The sequence below is a fragment of the Macaca mulatta genome, chromosome X (assembly GCF_049350105.2).
Source record: "Macaca mulatta isolate MMU2019108-1 chromosome X, T2T-MMU8v2.0, whole genome shotgun sequence".
Classification (NCBI taxonomy): domain Eukaryota; kingdom Metazoa; phylum Chordata; class Mammalia; order Primates; family Cercopithecidae; genus Macaca; species Macaca mulatta.
This window is the reverse complement of record NC_133426.1, coordinates 19737868-19758004: the sequence shown is the minus strand read 5'-3', so window position 1 is coordinate 19758004 and position 20137 is coordinate 19737868. Positions and strand designations below refer to the sequence as shown.

General features: G+C 44.3%; 1 protein-coding gene across 6 annotated transcripts in view; it reads left to right on the top strand.

Moving 5' to 3' along the window:
• MAP7D2 (MAP7 domain containing 2) overlaps window positions 1-16780 on the top strand; it is a 111687-nt gene extending 94907 nt beyond the window's left edge. For 5 of the 6 annotated variants that reach the window (XM_077989637.1, XM_015127063.3, XM_077989636.1 and 2 more), the window contains 7 exons: window positions 6649-6892; window positions 7641-7745; window positions 9363-9419; window positions 9859-9937; window positions 10454-10640; window positions 12589-12864; window positions 15242-16780. In XM_077989637.1, the coding sequence (XP_077845763.1) occupies window positions 6649-6892; window positions 7641-7745; window positions 9363-9419; window positions 9859-9937; window positions 10454-10640; window positions 12589-12838 (922 nt within the window). In that variant the 3' untranslated portion in view covers window positions 12839-12864; window positions 15242-16780. Of the gene's footprint in view, window positions 1-6633; window positions 6893-7640; window positions 7746-9362; window positions 9420-9858; window positions 9938-10453; window positions 10641-12588; window positions 12865-15241 lie in introns of all 6 variants that reach the window. The other variant, XM_028842000.2, reaches the window with a different exon arrangement.
• Window positions 16781-20137: the final 3357 nt, after the last annotated feature.

Sequence of the window (20137 nt, the reverse complement as noted above, 5' to 3'; positions counted from 1 at the left end):
CCAAAATATACATTCAGTAAAATTCATTTCCCCAGCCACACCCACCACATTTCTGTGCTCAAGAGCTGCATCTGAGTAGATGTGGATCCACGCCACATTGGGCAGCACAAATCTATAGATTGTTTTCCTACTCAACAGAAGGTTCTGTTGGATAGCACTGGTCTAGAACCTAGAGATTATATTTCCATTTGCAATAAGTTTTCATTTGAGTGTGTGCCATATACATCTCAAATCCAGCATTTCCAAAGCAGAACTTAGTATTTTTTCCCCAAACTTCCTTTCTCTTTCATGAGCTCTGCATTCCCCTCTCCTCAGGCACCCAAGTGAGAAGTCTCAGTGCCACTCTTGGCTCTTTCCTTTCCTTCTTCCTCCCAGTGGTTGTCAGGTCCAGTCTTCATCAGCTGTCACATTGGCACCTCTGTTCTCTCCCTTCCTTTCCAGTCCCTCCTCTCCTTCCTCAGCTCCAGCCCCCATTGCTTCTGATCTGGACTGCATCTGTCATATCCCAACTGAGCTCCCTGCTGTAGGTATCCTAGAGTTTGTCCCCTGTCCACGCTGGGTCCACACTGACCTTTCTCAAATAAATGTGATCGTTCTCCTGTCCTTTCACAAGCCAGTGACTCCTCTGCCCACTGGATCCACCCAAACCTGTCAACAGGCCTTCAAGGCCTGCCATGAACTGGCCACTACCTGCCTCTTACCCCTTACTTTCCTCCAGACACCAGTGTGCAAAACTCCCTAACATTCACCCATCACATGGCTCCACACCTCCAAAGCTGTGCTTTTACTTTGCCCCCACGTGGACTTGTGCTCCTTCCTGCCAGACGTGTCTTCGTTTTTCAAAATGCAGGTCAAGTCTTGCTCCCTCCCTGTACCTTTTCTGGCCCTGTGCCTGGGACAGAACTGACCACCCCCAACTTTTCACCCATACTGAGCCCAGCTGTTCAGTTGACTAACATAGTTTCATTTGTTTACAGGCCTCTTTCCCCCAGTTAGCACCTTAAAAGGCTGGGACACAGTCTTTGGATCACTGGTGCCTGGCGCTCGGTAAATGTACAAGAAAGGAACAGAAGGAGGAAGAATCCTAAGAAACCATCGTAGTAGTAGGTCAAGAGAACAGAAGGGCTGAAGTAGTATGGTGAAGGTAGAACTGGAAAAGCCAGTCTCTGTGGACTTAAACAACGCCAAAGAAATAGGCAGATTTGAAGTTGATGCTGAGGTTTGATTCTAAGGTCTTAGGAGAATGGTACACTCAATAACAGGTAAAGAAAGGACATAAGGAATTGGTTTTAAAATATAAAAATAATTCATTTGATTTTAGGTAAGCTTATGGTGTCTACAGTACATCCAGGTGATTGGAGATGGAATTGAAGCTTGGGGGTGTAGGTAAACATTAGAGCAATACACTTGACCCCAAATGAGTTTTCCTCTCTCTTGCCAGAATATGAAGCTTTGCATAGTGCCACGTGGGAGGTGAGGAGTGAGGAAGGAAAGTACCAGACAACCTGGGGCTAGAACACAGCGGCCACCTCTTGGAATAAGATCATCCTCACATCTGTTTTATGTTTACAGTTAATAGTTAAAGCCACAGAAATGTTGCCAGATAAAATAATTTAGAGAAAAATAAAGTTACTTGAGTCAAACTGTGGAAAGCCCTATTATTGTCACAAACTGGTAAGGGAAACACCATCCAAGTCAAGGATGAGGGAACCAGAACAGAAGGGTCAACCAGGAGTCCAGACAAGCAGGCCCTAAGCAGAAGAACAAAAGTTGGTCCATTCCCAAACACAACAGGGCCCAGCCCCCGGGCTGTGGATGGCCCAAGATATAAAGTGAGATTCTTAGAGGTGGTGCAAGAAACCTTAAACCCCGGATCCACCCTGGGGAAGGCACTGGCAGGAACTAGTAAGCAGGAGATCATAATGGGATTCCTAGACATATCACTTTAAGTCATGTTAAGAAGCTAAAATAGCTACTAGGGGTTCACATGAAATAATATTCCAGCCAGGCACAGTGGCTTGTACCTGTAGTCCCAGCTACTTGAAAGACTGAGGTGGGAGGATCACTAGAGGCCAGGAGTTCGAGATGAGCCTGGGCAACATATGAGGCCCCATCTTTTTAAAAAATCGAAGAAAAGAGATTATTCCAGTTAGAATCTCCCCACGAGCAAGGTCATGTAGCCAGGCTAAAGTTTCTTGTCAAAGCAAGAGTTAGCCCAGGCCAGGAACCACAGGCAGAGGTCTTCGAGGCTGCTCAGACCTGGCTTTTTGCTGCTGAGCCTACAGGTGGCAGGTGGTTTTGGTGAGAGCTAGGGCAGGCGGGGGCACATGTGATGTGGGGCAGCAGGATGTGGCAGCAGCTGAGGCAAGAAGGGAAAGCCAAGAGAGGTAGGAGAGAGCCAGGGTCATTCAGCCTCATGCAGCACAGGGCTGTAGGGAGAGCCACGTGGGCAGGACTTTTGGTAAGACATAGGGTTATCAAAGACTAAGGCTGTTGGTCTTGGGATTTAGGAGGTGAACAGAGATTTTGGAGGGAAATTGTTGATAAGTGGGATAGAGACAAAGCAGCCTGAAGAGGTGAGTGGATACAGGCCCAGAATATAAGCTGGCTGTTAAGCAGTCATGAATGGGAGACAGCTGAGAGAGGACTGAGGAGGGTTGCTTGTGATGCCTGAGACCTGAGCATTTTTCCAGGGCATGGAAAAAGTGCATGCAGAAGGATGAAACTGACAAATGAAGGGAAGAGGGGCTAGTGGGAGGGACACATAGCTGTGGAGGATGTGGAATTCACAGCACAAGTGGTGGCATTTCCATCTAAGCAGAGGAACAAATGGGGACATTTCTGAGCAGTAATGTCATAAAGGAGAGTTTAAGTAGCTCAGATCAGGTGACCTCGGTCTTCTCTGTAGAGCAGTTGGTGATAACCATCAACTAAGGAAGATGACAAAGATTGAGAAAAGTGGCAATTGGGACTGTGTCCATAAGGGATCCAGGGGATGAGGATTAAAAGGCTGGAATGCAATTGCCAGCAGGCAGATAACCAGCCAGCCTTGTTTAGCCTCTGTCTAACCAGTGCTTGGCAGCCCAGGAGTGGTCCTGGAGACCACCCAAGCCTAGAGTTGGGCAACAGAGTGACCTCCATGCCATCTCTGAAATGCTCACAAGGGTACCCAAGGCCTGGGGGACACAGAGAGAGAGAGAAGCAGATACAAGTAGATTGCACAGCACTAACCAGGGCAGGTCAGGAGAGAAACAGGCAAAAGGATGGGGTGAGATCAGATCAGAGAAGGTTAATGTTGAAGGTTAGGCTTGTTTTAAAATGAAAACTTCTAAGCACGTAAGAATAGAGACCAGTGAAACCTACACACTCATCCCCCAGATTGAATAACTCAAGTTTAAGCCTGTGTCAGTGACGCGATGAAGGTTAATAGGGAGTGACAGAAAAGGGGGTGAGGTGCTGGAGTTTCAGACAGGAGCCAATATATGAAGATCTTTCTCAAATGGCCAGTGACAGGGACAAGGGACGATGCATCCACTTAATGCCAAATGATAACAGTAATGCACAATTTTCTGGTACTTTGTATGTAATAAGGAAAGGGCGATGGACTTGGGTGAATGACAAGAACAAGGATGAAGAGGATGACAGGACTACACACAGGGCCAGGCACAGTGGCTCACGCCTATAATCCCAGTGCTTTGGGAGAATGGGGTGGACGGATCACTTGAGCCCAGGAGTTTGAGACCAGCCTGGGCAACAAAATGAGACCTGTCTCTATTTGGGGAAAAAAAAAAAAAATTCAAAAATGATCCAGGCATGGTGGCACCCACCTGTGGTCCTGGCTACTTGGGAACTGAGGTGGGAGGATCGCTTGAGCCTGAGAGGTTGGGGCTGCAGTGAGCTGTGATGGCAGCACTGCACTCCAACCTGGGCAACAGAGCGAAACCCTGCCTCTACAAAGCAAAAAAAAGGACTACACACAGAGCTGATGAACTTTGGAGGTTTAGTAATGACAGCAAGGGCAGTAAGCTCGGGGTAGCCCACAGCAGAGGGCGGTGGGGAAAATGATGAAATCTAATGTGCTGTCTGGTTCTTTGAGCAGAGGGAGAAGGAATGCTCTTCCTTGGAGAGGATTGTGAGGAACATGGTTTCACACAGGGGAAGCCAGGGTTTTTTTGTTTGTTTGGTTTTTTACCTACTTTGGGGAAGCAAAGTGTGGTTGAGGTAGATAACTTGGTATATAAGAGGATGAAGGGGCTGGGCGCAGTGGCTTAAAACTATAATCCCAGCACTTTGGGATGCCAAGGCAGGCGGATCAGTTGAGGTCAGGAGTTCGAGACCAGCCTGGCCAACATGGTGAAACCCTGTCTCTACTAAAAATACAAAAGTTAGCTGGGTATAGCGGTGCATGCCTGTAGTTCCAGCTACTCGGGAGGCTGAGGCACGAGAATCACTTGAACCCAGGAGGTAGAGGTTGTAGTGAGCCAAGATGATGCCACTGTAATCCAGCCTGGGCAACAGAGTGAGACTCCATTTCAAAAAAAAAAAAAAAGTACAAGATTTCCATAAAGGACAAGCAGGGTCTCATGGGCTTGTGGGGATTTATATTTTGGGTGATAATGAGGATTATTGAGGTTCAGGGGCCATAAGGATGTTCTTATATGTGTGCATCTGGGCACTTCTGAAGTCCTGATGGTAAAAAGAAACAGAGGCCAAGCGCGGTGGCTCATGCCTATAATCCCAGCACTTTGGGAGGCCGAGGCGGGCAGATCATCTGAGGTCAGGAGTTTGAGACCAGCCTGACCAACATGGTGAAACCCCGTCTCTACTAAAAATGCAAAATTAGCCAGGCTTGGTGGTGCATGTCTATAATCCCAGCTACTCAGGAGGCTGAGGCAGGCAAATTGCTTGAACCTGGGAGGCAGAGGTTGCGGTGAGCCGAGATTGCACCATTGCACTCCAGCCTGGGCAACAACAGCAAGATGCCATCAGAAGAAAAAAAAGAAACATAATGGATTTTCAGGTCCTGGAGATGAAAATGGCAGGTCGTTTATGAAGTAGCTTATACATTAATTAATACACAATATATCCTTTGTGTGTTAACTTCTCTGGGACAATCATAATTGGCTCATTAATAAAGGGTAAGAAATGAAATGGTATTTCAGTTAACCTTTAGATATATCTTGTTATTAACACATCCATTTTGGATAATCCTGTGTTGGACATACTTAGTATTTCATTGAGGAATCTAATAAAATGGGAGCTTCTTTCTGATAGGTTCTATAATGCTCCTCTGCAGAATATCTGTTAATAATTTGAGTTGTCGCACAATGCTTCATAGGCGTTGTGACCTAATTTAGTGTTATCACGTATTGTTACAGCCTCGGGCTAACATATTTCAGTATTTATCTTTCTTTTAAAATATTTCTTTGAATGAATAAACAAAATATTTCCTTTGGTCCTACATAGGCTATTAGCGTGCATGAGTTCTGAAGCTGACCATTAGGATGGATGGATGCTCTTTTTAAGTCTTGACCTTTTTATAACAAATAACAGCACCCCAGTAAGTCATTGGCACATGCTTCCAAATGAAGGTAATTTCTAAAAGACATACAGATTTATAGGTGCACTTTAAAGGACATTGGGGCTTGGAGAGAGAATTCATTTTAGATTGTAAAACCAACTAACATTTGAGAACCTTCTAGGGCCAGGCGTTTTCATTATCACGGTAATGCCATAGAACAATAGTATAGCTTTTCCCATTTTTTAAATGGGCATTAAGGACATAGGTGACTTTCCAAGTGTCACACAGTGAGTGGCATAATCAGAGTACAATTTGGGTCATGCCCATACATCACATTGCCAGTGATTACCCAAGGAAAGTGGCGTACATGTGAGGAGGAGGAACGTTAGAAAGGTTAAAACAAGCTCTTGGACTTTACAGAATTTTCCCGTACTGCTTCGAGCTCTTTATCACTACAACATGAACCGTTCATCTGTCTGTGGATAAAAACGTCTAAATGCCACTTAATTTTCATATATCAAAGAAAGCTTAAATAGATTTCTAAAGATTGCCAAAATAAATGGAAATAAATGTTTTAATTTATTAAATGTCAAGTTTCTGTTGAGCATTTTCTTCCATTTGCTGCTTCATAAGTCACATACCAATTAGAACCCAATTGGTATGACTTTTTGAGTTCATCGTCACTGCTCTTAAATTGCTGACTGGCACATTCGTGGCCATTGAGACACTTCCCATTTTTCCTAGCTTTCATTGGTTTTAAGTATTTATTCTGCTTAGGTTTTTAAAAGAATTGTCATTCAATAAGAATGATGGCTTGACTTTCTCATCGTGATCATTTGTTCATTGACTGAGGAGCATCTGTTTTCAATACAGAATGCATCACACATCAACACATCATTCATTGCTGTATTACAGAATTTAAAGTCAAGCCTGGTTAATATTTTTTGGTAAATATATGGACCAGAGTGGATTTCCAGGAAGGATGAATCATATTATTAAATGAATGCTTGTTGAAAGGTATGTGCGCGTTACCATGTGGAGCATTATTCTTGGCTGTCAGCACACAGTTCTCTGGCAATTTGCTTTTTGAGCATGTCATCTTCTAACAACAGTTGTATTCTCAAAAGGCTGGAGAGAGAGGAATTGAAAAGAAAGGCAGAGGAGGAAAGGCATCGCCTAGAAGAGGAAGCCCGAAAGCAGGAAGAAGAAAGGAAACAGCAGGAAGAGGAAAAGAAGAAACAGGAAGAGGAAGAGAAAAGAAAGGCAGGCGAGGAGGCTAAGCGGAAGGCTGAGGAAGAGCTATTGAAAGAAAAGCAAGAACAAGAAAAGCAAGAACAAGAAAAGCAAGAGAAAGCCATGATTGAAAAGCAGGTACTGTATGAGTCCTCAGATGGACTTTACTTGTTTTTTAAGGGCCTTGATAGTAGGTACAATTAGTTAAATTTCAATGACTCAAAATATTTACTTGAAGTTTTTTCTTAAACTGGACTGGTTATTAAGTATAAGTTGGGGGCAGTTGCAGTGAAGTTGGTAATGTTTGCCATCTGTCAGTTTGGGTTTCCCAAAGGCAAACCCTGGGATAAGAATTTGGGTGCCAGCAGTTTTTTTTGCAAGCGAATCCCAGGAAGCCAGTAGAGGAATAGGAGAAAAGCCAGTGGAAGTGCATTGATGCATGTGTTACTGTGGGTGACTGGAACACAGTCCCATTGGGAACCTCTGAGAGACTGTGGATCATGCTTTAGAATTGTCCAGCTGAGGGATGAGGAAACTGAACTACTTATCTACCACATCCTGCCCCTCACTGTAGAAGGGGAATTAACTCTCTGATCTGGCCACATGCACACTTCATGGTCCAAGCCTGCCTGCAGACACAGAAAAGCCTTGGCCATGTATGAGAACTGTCTGCAGGTGATTTGCATGGTGAGCCAGGGGTATATGAATGAGGTCCAGCCGTGTTTGCTGTGTCATCTAGTGGTTTGTGTAAATCCACGTTGAATATTGGAGCAGCATCCACTTTAGGGCAGATGATGAGATGAAGGAATATGTGCAAAGCCAAGGAATTACCACACTGTTTTCTTAGCTTATTAAAGCTTTGCCTTGATTTACCTGTTTCTGTTAGAAAGAAGCAGCAGAAGCAAAGGCCCGGGAGGTAGCTGAACAGATGCGTCTCGAGAGAGAACAGATCATGCTGCAGATTGAGCAGGAGAGACTGGAGAGAAAGAAGGTAAGGGCTGAGGGATCAGGAAAACTTAGGGTAAGTGAATAGGAAGTAAATCCAGTTCTCTTCTGCAGTGATTGGATATAATGATCCTAGGATTGTCAGTTAGGTCAAGTTCATTGATACTACTGTTCAAATCTTCTATGTCTTTATTAGTTTTTTGCCATATCGTTCTATCAGTTATTGAGAAAGATTGTTAAAAACTCCATCTGCGGCCAGGCATGGTTGCTCACACCTGTAATCCCAGCACTTAGGGAGGCAGAGGCGGGAGGATCACTTGAGCCCAGAAGTTCCAGACCAGCCTGAGTAATACAGTGAAACCCTGTCTCTACTAAAAATACAGAAAATAACTGGGTATGATGGCATATGTCTGTAGTCCCAGCTACGTAGGAGGCTGAGGTGGGAACATGACCTGCACTCAGGAAGTCAAGCCTGCAGTGAGCCAAGATCGTGCCACTGCACTCCAGCCTGGGGAACAGGAGTGAGACCCTGTCTCAAATAATAGAAAAAAAAAAAATTCCATCTGTGATTATGGATTTGCCCATTTTTTCCTTTCAGTTCTGTCAGGTTTTGTTTTATATATATTTATCGTGATATGCCTTTGGCTCTAGTGATATTTCTTGTCTTAAAGTCTACTTTGACAGCACCCCTCCCCCCACGCTTTTTTTTTTTTTTTTTTTTTGAGACAGAGTCTCACTCTATTGCCCATGCTGGCGTGCAGTGGTGCGATCTTGGCTCACCACAACCTCCCCCTCCCAGGTTCAAGCGATTTTCCTGCCTCAGCCTCCCAACTAACTGGGATTACAGGTGCACACCACTTACACCTGGCTAATTTTTGTATTTTTAGTAGAGGTGGGATTTCACCATGTTGGCCAGGCTGGTCTCGAACTCCTGGACTCAAGGGATCCTCCTCCCTTAACCTCGCGAAGTGCTGGGAATATAGATGTGAGCCACTGTGCTTGGCCTGACAGCCCTTTTATGATTAGTGTCTGTATGTCAAATCTTTTTCACCCTTCTACTTAAAACTTCTTCTGTGTGCTTTTATAAGTAAAGAGCATATAGCCAGGAATTGTTATTTTAATTCTGTTTGACAGTCTTTCTCTTTGTCTTTTAGTTGGAGTGTTTAGTCCATTTACACTCACTGTACTTATGGGTAAAGTTGGGTTTAAGGAGATTGATTATAAAGGCGTATTCTCATGGTATCCTAGGCCCAACCTGGGCTTTGTATTGCTATTGGCCTGGGACCCAGGAGACCAACCTGTGGTCTTCTCCCCTGTGATGCACCTCAGCCTCACTTTCTGTGGGGAGGTCCTCTTTAATGGCAGGGGGTAATTTGTTGATTTATAGGGAGGCTAAGGAGAAGAAGGAGAAATATGGGATATAAATTGAATATTGATTCTAGATACGTACTAGTTAACTTCTCAAGCATTTGACCTTGTCCATGGGGCCAGAGGTGTACATCTCCAAAACTAGTGGAAAACCTTTCTATACTTGTTATCCTCTTCTGACATTTGTCTTTACAAGTTTTCTGAGAAATGTGATGTTGCATGTAAACCAAGCTACTTTATGTTTTCGGTTTTATAGTCCTCTTACTTGATTTTGTTTTTTGTTTTTTGTTTTTAGAGAATAGATGAAATCATGAAGAGAACAAGGAAAAGTGATGTGTCTCCACAAGTGAAGGTAGGAATTCAAATGACCATTTTAATAGTTTATGTACTAAGTAGAAAAGAACAGCAGAATACACTCAGTGAAATCGTAGGTCTTGGAGAGGATTAGCCAGAAAAAAAAATGCAGTTTTCCTGCTTTGTTCCTGGCTAGGTTAAGGAGGGTTAGGTACCTGAAAAGAAAGAGGGGCTTCAGAGATGGGATGGGTTAAAGATTTCCTTAGAGTAATGGGGGGTGGGATGAAGAGAGAGGCATAGTAGTCCATGAATAAAAAACAGAATGCTGACATAAAAATACATAAGAATAAGGGAAACACAGCTGAAGATTTAAAGAATTACCACAGAACAGGCAGATGGTCCAGGCTCAAAATATCATCGGATGCTTTTAAAAAGCACTTTTTTTTCTGTGTGATGTCAGCCTTCCCTCACTTCATTCACCTTCCATTTGTTTTCAGAAAGAAGACCCCAAAGTGGGGGTCCAGCCTGCTGTGTGTATGGAAAATAAGACAAAACCAGTTGTCCCCAACAAAATGGGTGAGTGTGACATCTGGTTCTTGGGTTCTTCCTTTTAGTAGCAAAAGCTCATAAGACTTCTTGCAGGGTAAACAGACCCATGGATCCCAAGAGGGTGACTGCTGGCAGGGGCCTGTGCAGTTTCCCTTCCCTGGGGATTTGTCTCCAGCACAGGGACTATCAGCTCCACTTGGGAATCCACTGGGTTCCTTGGTTACTCCCATAATCCCAGCATAGGAAGCACTCTGGCTGCTGGCTCACAGTGCTTTCCAGGGAGCTTAACTGCTAGTCAGGTTTTATGACTATTAGGACCTGACTCTGCTCTTCTCCAGAGGTTCTGCACAGACACTGATAATGTGATTTGTCTTCTCATCCCCTGTGTGAAGGTGATTATGTGGGGTTATTTGTGGCTCCTTCCACAAAACATGCTGCAGTATCAGTGAAGCAGAGCATTAAATTAATTGCCTTGATCTATATTTCCGTTACTTTATTTAGACATTTTATGATTAATACAAGGGACTTTGTGTTCTCGATCAGAAATCAATGGATTGAACACCTGCCAGGAAGTTAATGGTCTGGGTCACGCTGCCCCAGAAACTTATCCCCAAGACATTTTCTCTAATGGGCTTAAGCCAGCTGGGGGACTCATTCATCTGGATGGCCTTGATGGGAAATCAAATAGTCTGGATGATTCAACTGAAGAAGTTCAGTCTATGGATGTGAGGTATATTCATTTCTTTTGCATTTAAGCCTCATCACTTCTCCAAATACTACCCTTTCTTTTAGTTGGTTTCTTCATCTTTTATACAACCAAATCACCTAAAGCAGGTTTGATTGACATTATGGGAAAGCTCTCAGTGGTATAACATTCTATTGTCTTGCGTCAGGTTCCCTAGAAGCAGAGCCTGAAACAGAGTTTCTAGGGCATGTGATTTGTTAGAGGAAAGCTCTTGGGAGTTTTTCAGGAGAAAGGGGAAGGAGGGAAGTCGCTAAGCAAGGATGCCTTCTCAGCTGACCCCATGGGGGCTCTGGAGGATGAATTTCCACCAGAGACAGTTCCCCTGCGCTTCTGCAGTTCTGGTTTTTCTAGATTCTTCTTCTTTTTTTTTTTTTAATTCTTTTTTTTGAGACGGAGTCTTGCTCTGTCACCCAGGCTGGAGTGCAGTGGCCGGATCTCGGCTCACAGCAAGCTGCGCCTCCCGGGTTCACGCCATTCTCCTGCCTTAGCCTCCCGAGTAGCTGGGACTACAGACGCCCGCCACCTCACCCGGCTAGTTTTTTGTATTTTTTTTTTTTTTTAGTAGAGACGGGGTTTCACCGTGTTAGCCAGGATGGTCTCGATCTCCTGACCTCGTGATCCGCCCGTCTCGGCCTCCCAAAGTGCTGGGATTACAGGCTTGAGCCACCGCGCCCGGCCTAGATTCTTCTCTAAGATCTCACAAGAAAGAAAAAGAAGAACCTGGCAGCAGCCTTACTCTGGCTGTTAAGAGATTCCTGATGGGCCGGGCGCGGTGGCTCACGCCTGTAATCCCAGCACTTTGGGAGGCCAAGACGGGCGGATCACGAGGTCAGGAGATCGAGACCATCCTGGCTAACACGGTGAAACCCCGTCTCTACTAAAAAGAAGTACAAAAAACTAGCCGGGCGAGGTGGCGGGCGCCTGTAGTCCCAGCTACTCGGGAGGCTGAGGCGGGAGAATGGCGTAAACCTGGGAGGCGGAGCTTGCAGTGAGCGGAGATCCGGCCACTGCACTCCAGCCTGGGCGACAGAGCGAGACTCCGTCTCAAAAAAAAAAAAAAAAAAAGATTCCTGATGATAGGCCCTCAGCCCACAGCCCACCACTCTTCAGAGGCTGGACTTGCTCCTTTGCTAGGCCTTACAGCTGGCACAATTATGAAATGCCTCCTTCCATCTCTAGGGAGAGGAAGAGAGAGAGAGAAAGAAAGTCAGGCTTGGCTGTGCTGGAGCTGGATAAGTCACGGTGGATTGGAAGCCTCACTTTAGAGAGGAAGCAGAGGGTGAGGTTGGCTTTGCCAGTGATGACGTGGTCTGTGGTGGGATCCTTTCATGATGGGTCCCCCAACCTTAACTGAGCACTTCAGGCAGTTTCACATGAACTCTTCTCAGCACGATCAGATTCACACTCACAGGAGCCCTGGCAGAGAGAAATGATTGTTCCCATTTTACTGGCGAAGAAACTGAGGCTGCAGGAAGGAAAAGCAATTCTCCCAAGGTGGCACTACTGGAAAGGTAGCACTGGGAGCAGTGTTAATTAGGGCTCTTCCTCAACTTGCTTGAACTTTTGGCATTGACTTTCTGTCTGAATGTCCTATTTAGAAAGTTCTGGAAGTTCCTTGCTTCTTTGTAGTAGAATGCTGGTGCCTGTGGGTTTTTGTCCTTTCACCCTTTGGGCATTGTGAGCTTGGCCATCACAATGCCTGCTCAGTCTGCTTCCGTGTTCTCATACAAGGGGCCTTGTGTCCACCATCTGTCCTTCTCAAATTTGAACCCACTTGTATTTTTTACAATGTGTTACACAAAAACTCCGACTCTAAGTCCTTTTTCTTTAGAAGAGTAGTATAACAAAATATTGCAAATAGAATTAATATGTTGTGCTGTGTTGTCTGTCTCTCTCTCTCTTTCTGCCTCTCTCTCTCGTTCATCTCTTCTAGTCCTGTTTCAAAAGAAGAGCTTATCTCTATCCCAGAATTTTCACCAGTGAGTGAAATGATTCCTGGGGTGTCTCTGGACCAAAATGGAACTGGTAATGCCCGAGCACTTCAAGATCTCTTAGATTTCACTGGTCCCCCCACATTCCCCAAGAGATCCAGTGAAAATCTCAGCCTGGACGACTGTAACAAAAACCTTATCGAAGGATTTAACAGTCCTGGCCAAGAAACTCCTCTCAACACCTTCTGTTGACAAATACAGCATCTCTTTAATAAAAGGTACAGTCTTTTGATCATATTCTGACTTCATAACCTTTTAACTGGAGTTTGTGAAGATAGGCCTCTTGGATGGTCAAATTTTATTTGAAAAATGCAAACATGAATACATTATGGTATACTACAGCACACACAAGAATTGAGACAGATTTCAAGTGATTCATCTGCGAGCCTTCAGCGCCGAGCCGCCTTGTCCTAACCCTGCTGTTTAGGGTGTGTAGATGGGAAGGTTGAGAACACTGGCTAAAGGTTTGACTACCAATCCAGCCTGAGTAGCATTTTTATGGGCGAGGAAAGAATACTGTAGTAGTGTTGCAAGGTGATATGAATAAGATGAATTTCCCCACCTCTAGTTTTGCTCAGTGACATCCCACATTCTATCTAGAATCATGCATATACATTGCGAGTGTTGGGCCACATGATTTGCTATTCTCTTGACCCATTCTGGATTCTTCCAAAGCAGACATCTATTCTTGGATCATACCTGAGGGAGAGAGAACTGCAGTTTTTGTGTCTCGAAGGTTTTTTCCCCACCTTTGGCCTTTTTTTTTTTTTTTTTTTTTTTTTTTTTTTTGCCAAAGTGCTTCCAGAAGCTATTCTCATTTGAGTAAGAGTATCTATGAGTTATATACACTCTGTAGTAAGGTATACTTCATTATATATGCATCACATTTGATTTACTTGAGTTTGGAGCTTGTTTTTGAATAAGGAAAACATCATTAGAGTCTGTCACCAAATCCTTTAATAATTTAATAATTCCAATTGCTCCTCCTACTTTAGATTCTGTTTTTGTTTCAAGAGAAGGGATCTCACTCTGTTCCCCAGGCTGGTGTGCAGTGGTACAATCACAGCTCACTGGAACTTCAAACTCGTGGGCTCAGGAGATCCCCTTGCCTCAGCCTCCTGAGTAATTGGCTCATAGGCACATACCACCAGAGCCAGCTAATTTTTTTTAGTTTTTGTAGAGGTTGGGTCTTGTTATGTTGCCCGGCTGATCTTAAACCCCCGGCCTCAAGTGATCCTCTCTCCTTGGCCTCCCAAACACTGGGATTACAGCCTTGAGCCACCATGCCTGGCGTCTATTTTAGATTTTTTTTTTTTTTTTTTGGAGGTGGAGTCTCGCTCTGATGCCCAGGCTGGAGTGCAGTGGCATGATCTCCACTCACAGCAACTTCTACCTCCCAGGTTCAAGCCGTTCTCCTGCCTCAGCCTCCTGAGTAGCTGGGATTACAGGCACATGCCACCAGACCTGGCTAATTTTTTTGTATTTTGGTAGAGACGGGGTTTCACCATGTTGCCCAGGCTGGTCTTGAACTCCTGAGCTCAGGCAATCCGCCCGCCTTGGCTTCCCAAAGTGCTAGGATTACAGGCGTGAGCCACCACGCCTGGCCATTTTAGATTCTTAAAAGCATTTTTGTATTCTCGGCATTTTCTCAGTCACTTTATTTTTTATATTTCACTCCCATAACAAATTCAGTGGCCAAAATAACTTAGTCCAATGTTTTTATTTTTCAGATGAGGAAACAAGTTGGAGAGGCTACAGAGCTGAGGTCACTGTGTTTTTTGTATACTTGTTTCTACCTGACCTCAGCTCTTGCCTATAAGACAAGTTTGAGAGACCATTTCTCTTGGTTCTTGGTGTGTGATGGGTCACTTTTAGAGTAAACTATATCACTGGTTTGGAAAAGCAGCTGCCTTCTTGGACACTTAAAATACTAATTCACCTGAGCATTCTAGTTCCCTGACAGTTAAGTGGCTTAATATTTATTAAGAGTTTTTTTGTGTTTTTAACATACTTTGACTTTAAAATTAGTTTCCCTTCAGTTCACTTACCTCACTATACAGTAGGGAACAGAGAATCCACAAAATTTATTAGAGTATTCATAGATCCTCAAATTTATTTCTTACATCTCTAAAAGAAATGCAAAACCCCTATCCAAAAATGAAAATCTCGACTAAATCATTTTATTCACACTGCTTTTATATTTTTAATTATGATTGGGTCTATTTGTCAAATTCTTCTCTACCAAAAGTGGTACCACCCCCACCAGGGGACGTTTGGACATGTGTTGATGGTTTTTGTTGCCAGAGTGGCTGGGGGCATTTGAAAGATAAAGCTTGAGACATTAAACATCTGCAGGTTTTAGGAAAGTTCCGTACAAGGAAACTTTGACCCATCTAAAAGAATAGTCCTGTGTAAAATACTGTATCACTTCTGTTGAGAAATACTGTATAAGCCCAGGAGGAAAATATAATTAGCAAGAAGGTAGAAAGTGCCACAGCGTGTTGTGATCGTTTTAGTGAGAGAATAGTGCTACAAACTGCAGAGTACTTGGTTTTCCCTTTGATCTCATCTGGTTTTGTTTCTGAATTGACACAGGTGTTTGGAGAACCCGTAAAGCTGCTGATAGTCAAATCCGAGCTGCCAGCCGCCTGAAGAAGCTTCTGTCACCCTTACCGCTGGATCCCAAATTATTAGCTTGGAATGTAACTGTATTCCTAGGTAGTATGTCAAACACTGGCCACTCTTGGTAGAAACCTTGAGACTTTCACCTTGTTGGGCTTTAGCAAAGTTTCCTTTTACAGTTCTGTTTATGAGCTTCAGCTGCTGATAAAGCACTTCCTGAACTTCTCTATTATCATAGTGACCCTCTAAATGACCTGAGTGACTGGCTCGGCAATTCGCTTTATAACCGTTCTTATTCCCAAAGTGGGAGCACATAAACATTTAGATGTCTTTTCCTGTAAAATATTCTAGACATTTACCCAAACTCTAGTTAAACATATACTCAACTTGCACTGTATATCTCCCTGTCTTTTTTGAGACAGAGAAGAAATTCAGGAGGTTCCCCATCTCCAGAGTTTCTCTGTTTGAAGGCAGTATCAAGAAGCCTTTAAAAAGTTATTGTTAAGCTTTGCCACCCGCAAAAATGCATTGCCCCACGTTATTCTTTTGGGGGTAAAGTAGTAAGTTTGGTTGAGGAAGGAAGTCAAAACAGTCAGTAATGATTTCTGTTCTCTTATGCATATTCGTGTATACATGGGCAACTGAATCTAGCAAGGACTCTTTCATGTCACACCTTAAAATCTTCACGCTGTAGTCACTCCAGACCATGGAGTGACTTTCCAGCTGAATGAATCCTATGTCTCACGTGCAGGTAGTTGGTTTTCAATGTTCTTGCTATTTTTTTTTTTTTCTGTTGGATCTTGGGAGTTTTCTTTGTCTGCTCCTGTGTTTGCCCAGCTTTAATAAAACCAGGTGCAAACAAAAATCATAGCGTTCTGAAACAATAGGGGGCCCACATTGGACCCAGTATGTCACTTTAGTGGACTTTAACATTAAGAAAAAAATCTGAATGGGAAAAATGACATTAGAATGTATACTCCACACATTTTATGCCATATAATGGTGTGTTTTCTTAATTTTGTTTTTTGTGGCGAAATGTGGCTTTCTGATTAAAATGACCTTTTCTTCTTTGAAACTTTTTGTTTTGACTTGGATAATTAAGGGTTTGGAAAGATTCATAATTCTGAGAGAGGTTTGCAACCAGGAGATACAAAGAAGTCTCAGTAGTCATCTTGTTCATGTGCTTTTACAGCCAGCTACATTTAAGAATGTATTAGTTACGGAAACTGTATGTGTATTTGTCTATACTCAATAAAGTACATGCTTCCACATAATGCGGTGCTGTCCATCTCGGCAAATACTGGCCAAGTCACTTTATGACAGGCACACAGAAACCATAGCATGGTCTGGCTTTCAAAAAATGCCTCTCATCTTTCCTAGAGCCTTATTTTGCTAAATGTCTGTTTTCTTGTGATTTGTTGTACCTCACAGCACCACTATGACCGTGGTGATGCCTCATTTGCATGATATGTACATTGTGTTTAATGTGAAATACATTTTCATTGAAGAGTCTGATGACTTGCTAGCGTTTTATTTTTTCTGTAAGCTCAACGTGCTGAAACCAAACCAGGCTTTTAAAAACTTGTGTAGGGCCGGGCGCGGTGGCTCAAGCCTGTAATCCCAGCACTTCGGGAGGCCGAGACGGGCGGATCACGAGGTCAGGAGATCGAGACCATCCTGGCTAACACAGTGAAACCCTGTCTCTACTAAAAATACAAAAAACTAGCCGGGCGAGGTGGCGGCGCCTGTAGTCCCAGGTACTCGGGAGGCTGAGACAGGAGAATGGCGTAAACCCGGGAGGCGGAGCTTGCAGTGAGCTAAGATCCGGCCACTGCACTCCAGCCCGGGCAACAGAGCCAGACTCCGTCTCAAAAAAAAAAAAAAAAAAAAAAAAACTTGTGTAGAAGAAAACCAAAAAATCCTGTGTGGGTGTCCTTTCCCTGTCAAACTCATTAAAAATTCCTTTGTTGCCAGTGCCAAGTGGAGTCAACTGCATAAAGCTTATTAAGTGATAACTATCACTAGAACACAATGGACTTCTGAATATAGTAAAAAGTTGTTTTTTTTTTTTTTTTTTTTTTTTTTGGGAGAGACAAGGTCTTACCATGTTGCTGAAGCTGCTCTCGTAGGCTCAAGTGATCAATCCTCCTGCCTTGGCCTCCCAAAGTTCTGGAATTATAGGCATAAGCCACCATGCCCAGCCAAGTTCCTGTACTTTCATACCACTGGTGCGAGGGCTTTCTAGCTAAGATACAGTTAACCTTACCATAATCTATGAGGACATTGCACATAGCAATTTGGCATTTAAATAAAACTATAATGGGAATGTTGACCCTTATTTTCAGGTAAGCTGAAACCCAGACCAGTTTTTTTGTATCTAACTCACAGGCTTTCCACTGCCTGGAGACAGTACCAGCCCAGACCAGAAGCCAGGTGGAAAGGACTGGAATTAAGAGACCCCTGTGGTAACTTCTGGGCTGCCATCTCTTAAGCTGAGGGCCCAGTCATTGCTGCCTTCCCCAGTTCTGCTAACAAAGCCTCTGGTCAGGGCACAGAAGCAGACACTATTTCCATATGCAGGCCTCTGGGAGGGGCATTAGAAGTAACTTATGTCATCATGAGCTCTGGCCATAGGGCCTACATTGGTGGCCAGTCATTCCTAAGAACAGTTTCTTGTTTGTGAACATTGCGAATTTTTTCTTAGTGTGTACAGGTTTCCTATTAGATGCTTTTGTTAATTTAGAAAGCAAATGTAAAGAACTAATTTGTCTCAAGAGGTATACCCATTACATTGGGGCACAGTACAGGGTGACCTCCATACTCATTCCTCAGCACTGTTCAGAAAGCACAATTAGACCGGGTGCAGTGGCTCACACCTGTAATACCAGCACTTTGCAAGGCCGAGGCAGGAGGATCACTTGAGGCCAGGAGTTCAAGACCAGCCTGGGCAACAAAGCAAGACCTCTGTTCTGTACAAAAAAAATTTTAAAAACTTAGCTGGGTGTGGTGGCACACACCTATAATCCCAGCTACTTGAGAGTCTAAGGCAGGAGGATCACTTGAGCCCAGGAGCTCAAGGCTGCAGTGACCTATGATCACAAATGTTCTTTTTTCTGGAAACCCATGAAAAACTTAGAATGATTTCACAAGGAGGCCAACTATCAAAGAAAAATTAATAGTTTTCTTTTTGGGGGCGTGGGGGCACAGGGCCAGGCTGGAGTACAGTGGCATGATTATAGCTCACTGCAGCCTCGAACTCCTGGGCCCAAGTGATTCTCCTGCACCAGTCTCCTAAGTAGCTAGGAATACAGGTGTGCACCACCATGCCCAGTTAATTTCTTTTAAATATTTATGTAGAGATGAGGTCTGTGTTGCCCAGGCTGGTCTTGAACTGGGCTCAAGCGATCCTCCCGCCTTGGCCTCCTGAAGTGCTGAGATTACAGGTATGCACCACTATGCCTGGCCAGATGAGTCTTTTTCTTACATACCAGCAATAAACTGGAAATAGGTTCCAACAAAACCCATAAAATTCATAGAAATAAAAACTAGCTAAAATGAGAGGAATGTTAAAATTTAAGTGAATGAATGGGAAATCTTGTGCATATGAAGAAGGCTCATCCTATAGGCAGCACTCACATTGGTTCCAGTCAATGAGATTTCATTTCAGCAACTTGAAAATAGAATTGTAGGGGCCGGGTGCAGTGGCTGACGCCTGTAATCCTAGCACTTTGGGAGGCCGAGGCGGGTGGATCATGAGGTCAGGAGATGGAGACCATTCTGGCTAACATGGTGAAACCCCGTCTCTACTAAAAATACAAAAAAATTAGCCAGGCGTGTTGGCGGGCGCCTGTAGTCCCAACTACTCGGGAGGCTGAGGCAGGAGAATGGCGTGAACCCGGGAGGCGGAGCTTGCAGTGAGCCGAGATCGCGCCACTGCACCCCAACCTGGGCGACAGAGCGAGACTCTATTGTCTCAAAAAAAAAAAATCATGCTTTGAGGTAGGTATGGGATGGTAACTTCCCCAAGGACACACACAGCTGGAACTTGGCAGAGCTGGCTGTGACTCCAGGGCCCCAGGTTTATTTTTTATATATATTTAAAGATACATTTTTTTTTTTTTTTGAGACGGAGTCTCGCTCTGTTGCCCAGGCTGGAGTGCAGTGGTGCAATCTCGGCTCACTGCAAGCTCCGCGGCCTGGGTTCACGCCATTTTCCTGCCTCAGCCTCCCGAGTAGCTGGGACTACAGGCACCCGCCACCACGCCCAGCTAATTTTTTTGTATTTTTAGTAGAGACGGGGTTTCACCGTGGTCTCCATCTCCTGACCTCGTGATCCACCCGCCTCGGCCTCCCAAAGTGCTGGGATTACAGGCGTGAGCCACCGCGCCCGGCCAAAGAGACATATTTTTTAATAGAGACACATTCTCCCTATGTTGCCCAGACTAATCTTGAACTCTTGAGCTCAGGCGATTCTTCCGCATTGGCCTTCCAAAGTGCTGGGGTTACAGGCACGAACCACTGCACCCGACTTCCAGGACCCCAGCTTTAGTACCCCCAGGGGAAGTTGACAGGCTTTTCTGCCCCCCAGAGCAGCAACACTGATTTGCTAGGGGGTAGGCAGGGCAAAAAAAAAAAAAAAAAAAAAAAAAGTCTTGCTAGAGCAAGCACTTACAAAATGAGTAGCAAAGGGCCAGGACCCTCATGGGAACTCCTAGTTCTGAAGGTGCTTTAAAATACATATTGAGGCCGGAAGCAGTGGCTCACGCCTGTAATGCCAGCACTTTGGGAGGCCGAGGTGGGTGGATCTCCCGAGGTCAGGAGTTCAAGACCAGCCTGACGAATATGGTGAAGGCCCATCTCTACTAAAAA